Genomic DNA, 12,658 nt, shown 5'->3' with positions numbered 1-12,658 from the left:
AATCTGTATCTCTCTTTGGTTACTCGTTCTTGGTATGTCATAAAGAATGGCAATCTGGCATTTGACAATTAATCCTTGATATATGGTTATGCTTCTCAACATGAATAATTGTATCTAACTTGAAAAGTAGACTAGTTTTCTGTGGAATTCTATGGCAATGATTTTATCAACCATGTTGAGTAATTTCTAGAAAACCATATATTGGCATGTGCTTCTCTCCTTTTTGTTCACTACTTGTATCCCGGGACTTAAATCCCACAACCAGTTATCAAAGGCACATTTAAACCTTGAAGCGAGGCTCAAAACGGGTTGAGCGCTTTCCCTCACTTAATGTGCGCTTCGGTGTCGTCATCAAGACTCCAAGAGATACTTTTCCTTGTGAATGAGCATTTCTTGAAGAGGCGACGCTAAACCATTGACATTTTACATTATCATAAAAACAATCAATTTCCTTGTCCATAGATTTGTTATTCCTGCCTGTATTATTAGTCTTGGACTACACATATATATAGTTGTATATCTTCTCCATTTGCACATTCTCAATAAAGCTCACCCTTTATTTGCGCTTTTAACTTAAAGCCCCAACAAACCTTAGAACTTTTTTGCACTTATCTTTTTTGATAAAACTGTCCACAACATCAGTAAATTATTACCTTTTCTAAAAAATTCTATTATTAGTCATTTGGTGATGCTGTTCCTTCTGAGTCATGAACCTATTCCACTTTAATTTTAACTGTAACACCATTCCTTGAAGCTTTCTCCCCCTCTTTCTGGTCAACATGTGTGGTTCTGCACTAATTTTGTAATTTGGATCCTTCAAGTGGAAGAATGTATTCCATTTGTGTTAGTGTTTGCAAGCTAATAATGATGGTAGAATGGAGGGTGGAGATGTGAGAACCCTGGAAAACTAACTATAGGTTTGGGACACCCAGTCATAGTGCACCTGTCCCACATACTGGCATTGTGGATGCTTTAATGCAACCAGAAGTTTCATTCATATCGTGAGTCACTACCAAAGATATGCCTATGTCACATTATACAACCTTCTCATCAAATGTGTACAACTTGAGAATATTTTTTTAATAATTTGTACTTAAATTTTGAGGTAAGGCTCTGTGGAAGTTGGCAATTGTGAGAACAAATTACACTTGGTAACACCAGATAGTTCGAAATGTGAATGCCGTCTGCTTTTGTCTGCGTGTGGAACGGTGTTGGCTTCTCTGTGGATGCTATTTTAATAGGATGATTCCTTACTGTATCTTCAATTGAACACCAAAGAGGTCCATCTAGAGACCTTTTATGCATAGTTCACTTTATGTAGGTGGACATGTTGCCCTTATAACTCTTCATCTACCAGAGAATATGTAACAAACTTGTCAATAAGGCCTTGCCCGAGTGTTGTGGTTGCGCTGGCACTGGCAGAACATGAATGTTCAGGTTCAGTTCTCTCTACCAGCATAAACTGTTGATAAATAGTTTATGGTCTCTTAGGCCTAATTGTAAAATGCAATTAGCTAGATTATATTCAACAATGGAGGAGGAAAAGCCCTTTGATCAAACAAGTTTTAGCCTCTTACAGTAAAGTGTGCTTCCCTCCCCCCTAATCCCAAAAAAATTGTCTCTCCCTCCTTGTTTGGTGAAACATGGTAAGATTATATAGCTGACCCCAACTTGTATGGGACTAATTCATGGTTGTTGTGGTGCTTGTTTATGTAATTTTCTTTTTCTGTGGGAGAGAGAGGGGAGAGGGAGGAGGAGGTTGGTGCATTTTGAACTTCATCTAAGTTCTCTCCACTATTTTAATTTTCTGAAATTTGGTCTAATTGATGTGGGTTCCCTACCTAATGCGGAAAATGAGAGTCACATGGAGTGAAAAGGCTTGAAGGTTTTCCTCCACTGAATGTAAGCTAGCCCATAGATATTCTGAGGATCCTAGGGTCCAAATTGCAAAGATGAAGCCAGAAGAAATAGCTTCCTGTAATTCCCTAGGTGTTATTCTGGAAAAACTGTCTACTGCAAATATGTGGCTACTCATTTTCTTTATCCTTTCAAATGGGTTCTGGAGGATAGAATAATAGTAGACTAGTAGTGATCGAAAGAAAGTAAGAAGTAACTAAAACAGAAGACATGGTATTCCTCATTGTTGAAAAAGTTTCTTTTCAAGTTACGTGCAATGCATTGTTGGGTGATTTCTTCGATGGGTTAATAGATATCTCCTCTTACTATAAACCGTCTGCAAATGTGCAACTTGTTTTTTCCGTAGGGAAATTGCATTAGAAGGTTTATTTCCTGATGAAGATCAAAGGAAAGCAGTAAGCAAAAGCCTCAACTTAAAGTACCCAAAACTTTGTGACATGCTAGACTATATTATCCAACAGCAGCCTGCGCTGTTGGATTCTGCTAGCGTGGCAGGTTCAAAGCTTCTTTTCCCATCAAAATCTTATGTGGCTATGATCAAGTTTTTGTTGAGGTGCTTTGAGGCAGATATGAAACAGAATAATTTGGTGGAAGGTGCCCATTTTTCGGCTACAGTTGAGAAATTATGCTTGCTTCTTGAACATGCAATGGCTTATGAAGGTTCTGTTGACCTGCATGCTAATGCCTCCAAAGCGCTTATATCTGTTGGATCTCATATGCCCGAGGTAGGCTCACATTTCCCTCGAATGCTAGAAGAAGAGGACCACACTAAATTCTCATTTTATATCTGATGTATGGGTTCAGGAATTTTTGGTCTTCTAATATAATTGACAGGTGATAACTTCTCGATATGTTGATAAAGTTGCATGGATGAAGCAATTTCTGGGGCATATTGACTTGGATACACGTGAATCTATATCTCGCTTAATTGGAATTGCTTCCTGTTCACTTCCTCTTCGCAGTTTGTCTGATCTTATTAGTGAATTGATTGCCTCAATCAGTACAACACCTAAGTTAAGGTTGTAGCTTGGATTATTTAACATTAGCTGTTTGTTGCTTCTTTTGGATCATCTCCCTTGTTGGAGTGGATCATCTCCCTTGTTGGAGCTGATCATCTCCCTTGTTGGAGCGGCTTCCTGATGATATAATGCATTATCAATTCTTCCAGGTTCGAGATGCAGCATGGTGTGCTATGTACTTTAGGCTATGTTACTGCAAATTGCATGTCAAGAACTATTTCTGTAAGTTTTTTCCTTTGGCATTTTGCATGTCAAGAACCGTTACTGCAATGTGCATCCAGGTGCTTTTTGTCAATTGATGTAAAATGCATTGTAGAACATCAGTGTACTTGATTTAGATGGATACTTTGTTAACGGAGTTTAGTTGTTGCATATATGCTTCATGTATTATAACTCTGGTTCTCTTCCTGAGTATGACCTAAAACAATGCTTCAAGAATAGGTGGTACACCGGCTCTGCATTAAAAAGAGTGAAATCATTTAACTTCCAATTCCTAATCAACCCTGTGGATAGTCAAAGTTGAGACTGAAATATGCTAATCGCGTAAGTGAGTCAAAGCAATTATGCCTTGCCATATTTTCCAGAGTTGGGTCATACTAAATTCTGCATGTTCTAGTGTATTATAGGTGTAGGTGTATTGTGTAAGAATTAAGGTAGGATAAACAAAATTAGTTTTCTCTATTACTTTGGTCCCCTCAGGACGACTAGAGCTTATTCAATTTTTACTAAAATTTTGAAGTTGCTTCCACTTTATGCTTCCTAGCCCGATACCTTTCATTCTTTTTGTCCTACTTGCATGGTTCCTACCTTTAACGACCAAATATTTCTTCTTTGTTTAAAATTGAAGTTCCTTTCCAATCTTCTTGTTTCCTCTAATCCTCCTTTCTCTGCCTGGTTTTTCTGACCTGCTTCTGACACCCTCTTCTGCTCGCTGATGCTACAGCTGTATTTTAATCCTTAGTGGTGGCCTTCTCATCCTTTTCTGCTCATTTGGTTTATTAAGCCTTGGGGCAAAGGGTAACGGAACTGGAAAAAATTAGTGGAACTGCGTTAAATTGTTTTTTTTATAGTTTAGGAGGGGTATAGATGATAGATCTTTTAGTTTTGCTTACTGTATACTCCTGATGTACTTGCGACTGAAATACACCATTGGTGTATTGCTGTCTATATTATGTTAACTTTCTCAAAAAAAATTGTTTTTTGTTCAGGGTAGCGCGGCAGTCAGTTCTCAGGTTAGGACCAAGTTAGTTTTGTTTAATTGGTAAGTAGAACCAAGTTAGGGGTAAGGTCTGTGTACATGCTACCCTTTAAGTTTCCAACTTGTCCGAGTGCACCCCGAGCCCCTTGGGTCTCAACCGGAACTTTACCAACAAGTTCATATCCAACCTATTCAAAGTCTCAAAAACATGATTTGGTACACAAATACTTGGAATGAGGGGTTGGGTTGTTACAATGTTAACTGATATTAGCACATGTTAAGATCTGAAATCGGCCAATAATTAGGTAATAGCACCACTTTTTTCTTTATGGAATGTAATTTAGGTGTTGGTGATTCACTTAACAGAGGGTGATTGGTTTAGGAGAGAATGTTGCAGTCGCGGGATCTATTAGGATCAAATTTAGCACATGTTCATATCAGTAACCAATCATCACATTGAATACCTGAAATTGACCAACAACCTGATCATGTTGTAGAAATGAATGCAGTCATGTGCTTAGTGATAATTCTAGTTTTGAGGCTTGTCTGGCAAAATGAAAGACTGGGGCTTTTGGAAACCTAATAATGCATGCTTTCAGGACAGCCAGATAGCAAAATATTGTGTATAGTCTAGCACAAAGACAATAGATGCTGATTTGGGATGCTTTGATTTTATTGTCATCGTTAAGACTTGAGAGTTATCTATTGCATGGTAACTTAGAAATAAAAAATATGAGTCCAATTTTTTTTCAAAGATTTACCATCTTAAATGTACACAACTTGTGGATAACCTATGCACTAATTGTTTATTTCATTATTGATCTTGTATTTATTGATTTTGTTTCGATTGTGTTGCTTTTCTTTCTACATGTGACAGATCCCAGAAGCTTTACTCCAGAGTACACTTAAATGTCTGGTCGATGTTGTCAATTTAGAGACTGCCACATTGGCTTCTTTTGCAATGCAAGCACTGGGCCATGTTGGACTTTGTGTCCCATTGCCTCTCCTGCTGGTAGACTCTAGTTCAGGTGTGTTTGCATATTTATTGAGGCTACTATAGAATCTGTATGTGAAGCATGCTTTTAGTATGATTTTACTTAACCAAGCTTAAAACTGCAGTTCCCATATTGGTTGTCTTGCGTGAAAAGTTAAGCAAGCTGCTTGCTGGTGAGGATGTGAAAGCAGTGCAGAAAATTGTTATTTCGTTGGGACACTTGTGTGTCAAGGAATTATCCTCTTCACATCTAAATATTGCTCTTGACCTGATTTTCAGTCTAAGCCAGTCAAAGGTAAGTGAAATTTCCTCCATTGATGGCCCTAAAGGTCTTTCTCTATGTTGGTGACATGCACAAACACTCTTTTTCTCAGGTTCACAGCTGGAGGAAAAACCTTCTTAATTGTTATTATAATATCACTGCTAAATAATGTCTTTCTTGTGCTTCTGCTTCGCATACATCGAGTTGACATTATTTCATTTCCATCTGGGTTTCCTATTTTTGTTGTTGATCAGGTAGAAGATATCTTGTTTGGTGCTGGGGAGGCATTGTCATTTCTATGGGGTGGTGTTCCTGTTACTGCTGACATGATTCTTAAGAGTAACTACACTTCACTTTCCATGAGTTCGAACTTTTTGATGGGAGATGTGTCTTCTACAAGTTCTACCTGTGTGGAATCTGAAGCCAATGAAGATGGCCATGGTACAGTTAGAGATGCAATCACTAGAAAGATTTTTGATGATCTATTATACAGTAGCCGGAAACAAGAGCGCTGTGCTGGCACTGTCTGGCTTTTGTCGCTGACAATGTATTGTGGTCAGCACCAGGCTATCCAGAAACTGCTTCCTGACATCCAGGTATCTTGAATTTAACTTGATGCTGACAGTTCCATAGCAAAACCTTATACTACATACCTGGGAAGAATTTCGAACTCGTTTGGGTTTAATCCTAATGTTGTTGTATCTGGGAGAAGTACTCAAACTATTGCTTTTCAGCTCTATTAGCCTTTTGTATATGCTGCCAGGACAGCCTTTTATTTCTTTTGATTATTGGGATGTATTATTAGTAAAATATAGAAACTATTACAAGCTTTGACCTTCCTAGGGATAGGATTTCTTATTTGATTCATAAGTAAATAATACAAAAGATGGCAGTATATCATAGTACAAATGTAAACCAAAAACTTGGATTTTGCTTCCATGCTTAGCTAGTGTGTCCACCAACTGGTTAGCTTCTTTGCAGATACACTGAATCGTTGTGTTTCCCAATCTAGTCAGGTATAATCTGCAGTCATCGATTACATTTTTGATGATAATCATCCCCGTTAGAGATCATGTTTATTGTTTCATAGTCGGTCTCAATTATGATAGTCACAATTTTGTTTTGAAGAGCAATGTTGAGACAGCTTCAAGCACTTCTCTTCCCCTGATAAATACAATTTTAATAACTAACCACTGGGTGCTTTCTAAACTGTGAGGCCTATGCTTCTTCAATTATCTATAGACATCAAAGTGACCTCCTTTTATTTTGATGTTTCCGAAGAAAACATTTTACCAGAGCCTTTTGAGACACTGACTCTTGTACTATTGTAGGAAGCATTCTCTCACCTTCTGGCTGAGCAGAACGAGCTTACACAGGAGCTGGCATCTCAGGGACTTAGTGTTGTGTATGAGCTTGGTGATGCTTCTATGAAGAAAAGCTTAGTGAATGCTCTTGTTGGCACTCTTACTGGCTCTGGGAAGAGGAAAAGAGCTGTCAAGGTTTGATGACTACTTTTATCTTGCTCTAATTCTTGACAATCTTTCCTCGTGTGTTATACTATGAATACCCATTTTTTGCTCTGAAATTAGTTTTTTTTTTTTTTAATTTGTTCCTAGCTTGTAGAAGATTCTGAAGTGTTTCAAGAGGGTACAATTGGTGAAAGTCCAAGTGGAGGGAAACTAAGTACTTATAAGGAGCTTTGCAACTTGGCAAACGAGATGGGGCAGCCGGACATGATTTATAAGTTCATGGACTTAGCCAATTATCAGGCATCTTTGAATTCTAAAAGAGGTGCAGCCTTTGGATTCTCCAAGATAGCCAAGCATGCCGGGGATGCTCTGCAGCCTTACTTGCATGCTCTTGTTCCAAGACTCCTTCGTTATCAGTACGATCCTGATAAGAATGTGCAGGTACTTCCGTATAAGTGCTTGTGCCAAGCTGGTGTTCTGTGTTCTCCTAGTTTGATAGGGGTTTAACTTAATAGTATTCCATTCAAGCAACCCTAAAGATCATTTTGGCTGTTTCAGGTGATATGTGAACTATTTAGTTTGTTATATTATGTTCTCAGAATTTGTGTAAGATGGAGGTAAAGGTGGTTCCCGTGCAATTTGTTATGTTAATTTTTTGTATTAAATAAGCTGATATCCCACTGTCTGTGATTACTTTGGCGTTTTAGCCGTTAGCTAAGAAATGTTTCGTTTGTTATTATATGGTTATGCTTTTTTCATAAGTTGGGGTAAGAGGGAAAAATAGGGGTTACCATGCAAAGGAAGACAGCCAAAGAAAGCAGGGGGAGGTGTAGGGGGGTGTGGTGTAAAGGGAGAGAAAAACAGTTCAAAAAACTCCCGTTGATAAACCAAAAGTCTCCTTTCTATATTTTTTCAACGGACGGACACAAGAATTTTTTTTGCAAACGGACAAAATTGTTTACTTTTCTCTGTCTTAAATTTACATTTTTTCATAATGAATACCCTGCCCAACCCGGAACACATTCAATATCGAGACTCAATATCATTGCTGACCGGCGTTTTATTTGCCGCTGACGAGATATGGCCATTGGGCCGCCTTGTCGCATGGATTTATCTAGAATTTCAATTGTTCTTCGATCTATTATTTCAGAAGCCCCTACCTGAAGAGGAAGATATTCTCGGTCAATATTGCTTTTGGACTTGGAATTATGATAATGGCTTGTGGAGGAAAGGGAATGTTGGAGAAGGTGAAGAGGTTTTTGAAGATTATATATTTCATGGTGGCGATGTTGGCATCGTGGCTGGTACTATCGGCGCCACTGATCGTGGAGATTGGGGATGTTTTGGTACCAAGTGTGTTGATTTCGACCTTTACATGCATAAGATGTTACAGTTTCAAAGAACATTTGCAGAGATATTCCTTCAGAAGCACATTGATGGACATTCCTCTCGTTTCTGTAATGAGATTTTTTATTATCACCTCTGTTTATTCTCTGTGTGATGGCCCTGCTAAGCATGGACCATACCTTGGAACGGTTCTATTCTGTTCCATCATTTCCATGTTCTTCTTTCTGTCAAAGCTTGTATTTTCTGTCAATTCATATCTGGAGGTTGAAGCTTCATCTTCTATCTAAAGGCAAAAGGACTCATCTGAAAAAGTCTTGGGGGTGTGCCTGTGTTGTTTCTTTCTTCGGTAGTCTTAGCTCTTGGACATGCTGTAATTGCTTAAGAACAAGCTTTTGAGCAAGGAGGAAGCTTTTGTTTCACCGAGTTGACCCAGAAGCTGTCCTTTCGTGCAAAGTTGGATTCTCTTCATACAGTAAGGTACCACAATCTCCAATTCCGACAAGGTAAAACAAGAACTGAGAGTGATATGAGGAGAAAACTTGCAGGATCGGCTCATGAGGATGGGAAAGTCCCTGCTATATTGCTTGCTGATGTTGACAGTTCATTTATTTCTTGTCTTGGGCCCTCTCTTCATTACAAACTTTGCTTGCCTGGCTCACCTTACTGTTCTTTGTCTTTCAGACCTTCTTCTGCTCACCCATTGCATGTTTTGTCTCAAAGTGATTATCGTATTGGAGGTGCCACAGTAGTCAATTTCATACCCACACTCTCTCTATGCCTCTTTTAGATGAGTCTCCAACTTCCCCAGTTCTGTCTGAAGAAATCCCTAGTTTCAGCCTAGATGAAACTGGTGATGAAGATGATGTTGTTAAGGTGGGATGTTCATTCCCATTATGAGATGTTGAAGGGAACAATCAGTTTGTTACTGTTCTAGTGCATGGTTTTAGAGCCGAAGTTTTCTCTTAGAGATTGATAATGGTTGAGCTAACCCGATAGGTAGGTTGTGCAGTCACAACCTTCTACAGGCTAGGATGGGGATTGACATCTAGGCCATGTCAGACAGATTGGGAGGAAATCAATTGCCTAATCCCTACAAGATTGAAAGGTTGACCTGCTTCTCTCATTTTCTTTGATTATGGGTTCTACTTCAGTTGTACTTGCTGGTCATGATGATGGGGGTGGATTGCTTGCACTGAAGGCTGGACAAATAGTTCAGTCATCCAGGAATTCAATTAATGCCCTTATTAAGGGGATTGTAATATTGGATGTTAGCCTGTGAGAAGAATTGGTTTTAGCCTTTGCAAGGATATTATTCTGTACTTCTCTCGGGAAATTGCACTTGGTGCATCCACTGTTGGGAACAGAAATTACTTAAGTTGTTAATAGAGGTGCATGATATGTTGCCACCAATTTGACAACTGATGTTTTGAGCGTATACAATCCCTTAGTATGTGAAGAAGGATGACATGAAGCACTCTATGAGGTAGGAAAACATTCATCTGAGACAGTTCTCTCACCTGAAAATGCAGCACAGCTGCTAAAAACAGTTGAAAGTTTATCGATTCTGGTGATTGGAGGAGCTGAAGATGCACTTGTATCTGTATAATTTGTTCAAGTGATGGCATCAAAACATGTAAATTCTAGACTGGTCGCCATATCTGGCTGTGGTCATCTTCCACAAGAGGAATGAACAAAAGCATTGCAAGCAGCCATTTCTCGCCGTTCATCAATAGAATTTTAGTGGAACCACGCTGCAACTTCAGTAGGATGCTCTAATGTCAAGTTACAAGTATTTATTCAACTAATATTTTTGCTCATTTTTTCACCTACACCTTTTGTAATTTTTCTTTTCTAAATTACTCAAATAGTAGAGGTCCAAGTCCACCTCTCCCGGTAGCTATAATTCTGAATTTGCAGCTTGAGTGTTAGAGCTTTCGAAATGTTATCTTTCTACGCTCCCTCCCCTCTCCTCTCTCCTTATTTCTTGTTTCTGTTTCCAGATTCTTAAACTTGGTTTTAGCTTCTGTTTCCTACCACTTAAGAGTGGAGATAACATCTTTATACATGTTTTTTTTTCTTCGGAATAGTGTAGCAGATTTCCTGCTATAATCTCTCGAGCTTTTTCTCTCTATTTGTGAAAATACTGAGTAACATTATGGTTGAATACAAGAACAGTTAGTTCTTTAAAAAGAAAAGGCGGTTACCATGCAGTTTGTTATAATTATTTTTTGTATTAAGGAAATTGATATTGTACTGGCTTTAGTGACGATGCCCATTTTTTAACTATTTTTCTTTTCCTTTAGGATGCGATGACACATATTTGGAGATCACTGATTCCTGATTCAAAAAAGTCAATTGATGAGCATTTTGATCTTATTATGGATGATCTTTTAACTCAAAGCGGATCCCGACTTTGGCGATCACGAGAGGCTTCTTGTCTAGCACTTTCAGATGTAATTCAAGGACGTAAATTTGATCAGGTAAAATCATTGATTTGTCATCTTATGTTCAAGGAAATTGCATTTGTCTGTGATAAACATTTAGAAATCTTTAATAGAATGATATTCAGCATTATGATCGAGAAAGTTGGTCTAAGTTTTGAGGTTATAGGGTAGAAACAATTGCATATATGACTCTTGTCAAAAGAAAAGGAAAGAAGAAAAAGAGTTGATTATTATTGAGGTACTTAACAAAAATAGAGGTTGGAGGATGACAGGAGTAACTTATTCTCTATACAGATAACTGTTCCCACTAATACTTAATTTTCTTCATGTACTGGTAATTAGCTTTGTATCTCTTTACCAGCATCAAGGTTATGTATTTTACATGATTTAATGGTAAATATATCCACAAATTCTCATAAAGCAAGTGTTTACAAATCCCAAAATATGATTTCTTATTTATTATTTCGTCCGTCTCATTTTATGAAGCAGTGTTTTATTGGCCACAAAATTCAAGAAAGAAAGAGTTTCGAAATTTGTGGTCTAAAACATGCCACACATTTCTGTGGCTATAAAGTCACATCTCATTAAGGGTTAAATGAGAATTTTAAAGTTCAATTATTTCTAAATAGTAAATAAAGAAAGGTGTTATTATTCTTTATGACAGACTAGAAAAGCAAGGGTCACAGAAATGGGATAGAGGGAATATTGTTATTGTTATGTTCTTAACTTGACAAGTCTGAGCACAAAAGTAAACTAATCTGAGGATTACAGAACCTTGCAATTTGATAGAGCACACTACTCGTGTTGATTGTCCATCATAATTGCTTGTCACTCACTAAACATTTCTGAACTGAGCTAGTGGTTTCTGTATTACAAAAACTAAAAACAGTTGGGCAGTTTCTTTTGGTCAAGATTGGATAATTTGTTGATGCTTCTAAAAGCTATACCAAAAGAGATAACTAAATTGATGGGATCAGAAAGTTTGATGATGCGGTTAGATATTGTAAAATTTGGTAAATAAAGAAGAAAATGCTTTCTTTTTGTATTTCAGTATGCCTTTACATCCCATGAGAAAGGGGTATTATACAAGTAAATCTTAACTAATTAAGGAAAGACCATCAAATGAAATAAAAAAAAACTTTTTTCGTATAATTACGCTAGGAAAAGGGAAAATGATCTCCAAAAAATATGCTAATGAATTACTCTTCGGGGTGGCCGAGTGGTTTGGGCTTGGGACTTTATGATGGAGGTCTGAAGTTCAAAACCCCTTGCTAGCGAAAGCAAGGGGTTTGCCTTCTAGGTCGAGCTTGCCCAGTGCGGGTTACCTCTCCTGTGTGGTTTGCAAGCTATTGCATAGGAGCAGAGGGTTTACTTTGTTCGCACCCAAAGGGTAACGGCTGCGGGTTTCCCTTGTCATAAAAAAAATCATGCTAATGAAATAACACAATCAACAGTCCCCTCGAGTTGGAGCCGAAACGTCGTAAAACCCACCTTGCAAACCAGAGTATGAGAAGTCCTGTTGCTGAGGCCTTCTGTAAGTACTTCTGCTAGCTGTTCTTCTGAAGGTACATGAAGTGAACTCAAGGTGCCACTAGTAATTTTCGATTTCATGAATTCCTATTCAATTTCAATATGTTTTGTTCATTTTTTTTGGAACTGGTAAGTTTGTATTTTTAGCATTAAGGATATGCTGGCCACCACCAAAAAGTTAAATTACAGACTCCCTATCAGATCTATAATCTGATCATACATAATTGCTTACACAAAAGAGTGAGATACAATACAATTCCATTTGATTTTATGAATGGGATTGGACCTATCTTCGAAATATCTGGCATTTCTCTCCCTCCATACTGACCACCATATACATGAGGGAATCAATCTCCAGCATCTCTTTTGGCTCTTACTTCCCCCTATTCTGATCCAGCAGCTAAGAAGGTCTGATGTATGCTCAGCAGCTCAGGCATGGCCCAACTATAGCTAGTAATGTTGAGAAACAAATTCCACA

General features: G+C 38.0%; 1 protein-coding gene and 2 pseudogenes across 4 annotated transcripts in view; all 3 read left to right on the top strand.

The window, feature by feature from the left end:
- The window catches only part of LOC101250081 (uncharacterized), a 54,779-nt gene that overhangs the window by 17,416 nt on the left and 24,705 nt on the right, over window positions 1-12,658 (top strand). For all 4 annotated transcript variants that reach the window (XR_011212554.1, XM_010314918.4, XM_010314920.4 and 1 more), the window contains exons 15-23: window positions 2,264-2,642; window positions 2,752-2,936; window positions 3,086-3,158; window positions 5,012-5,162; window positions 5,254-5,423; window positions 5,645-5,986; window positions 6,722-6,889; window positions 7,007-7,300; window positions 10,510-10,686. Coding sequence is in view for 3 of the 4 variants with exons in the window: in XM_010314918.4 (XP_010313220.2) it covers window positions 2,264-2,642; window positions 2,752-2,936; window positions 3,086-3,158; window positions 5,012-5,162; window positions 5,254-5,423; window positions 5,645-5,986; window positions 6,722-6,889; window positions 7,007-7,300; window positions 10,510-10,686 (1,939 nt within the window). In the remaining variant the exon portion in view is untranslated. The remainder of the gene's footprint in view (window positions 1-2,263; window positions 2,643-2,751; window positions 2,937-3,085; window positions 3,159-5,011; window positions 5,163-5,253; window positions 5,424-5,644; window positions 5,987-6,721; window positions 6,890-7,006; window positions 7,301-10,509; window positions 10,687-12,658) is intronic.
- On the top strand, window positions 8,074-9,132 carry LOC138339653 (uncharacterized; annotated as a pseudogene).
- On the top strand, window positions 9,048-9,994 carry LOC138339652 (uncharacterized; annotated as a pseudogene).

Source organism: Solanum lycopersicum, chromosome 11 (genome assembly GCF_036512215.1).
Source record: "Solanum lycopersicum chromosome 11, SLM_r2.1".
In the NCBI taxonomy this organism is placed as follows: Eukaryota; Viridiplantae; Streptophyta; class Magnoliopsida; order Solanales; family Solanaceae; genus Solanum; species Solanum lycopersicum.
The sequence above is the reverse complement of the archived record's forward strand: the minus strand, read 5'-3'. Positions and strand labels throughout refer to the sequence as shown.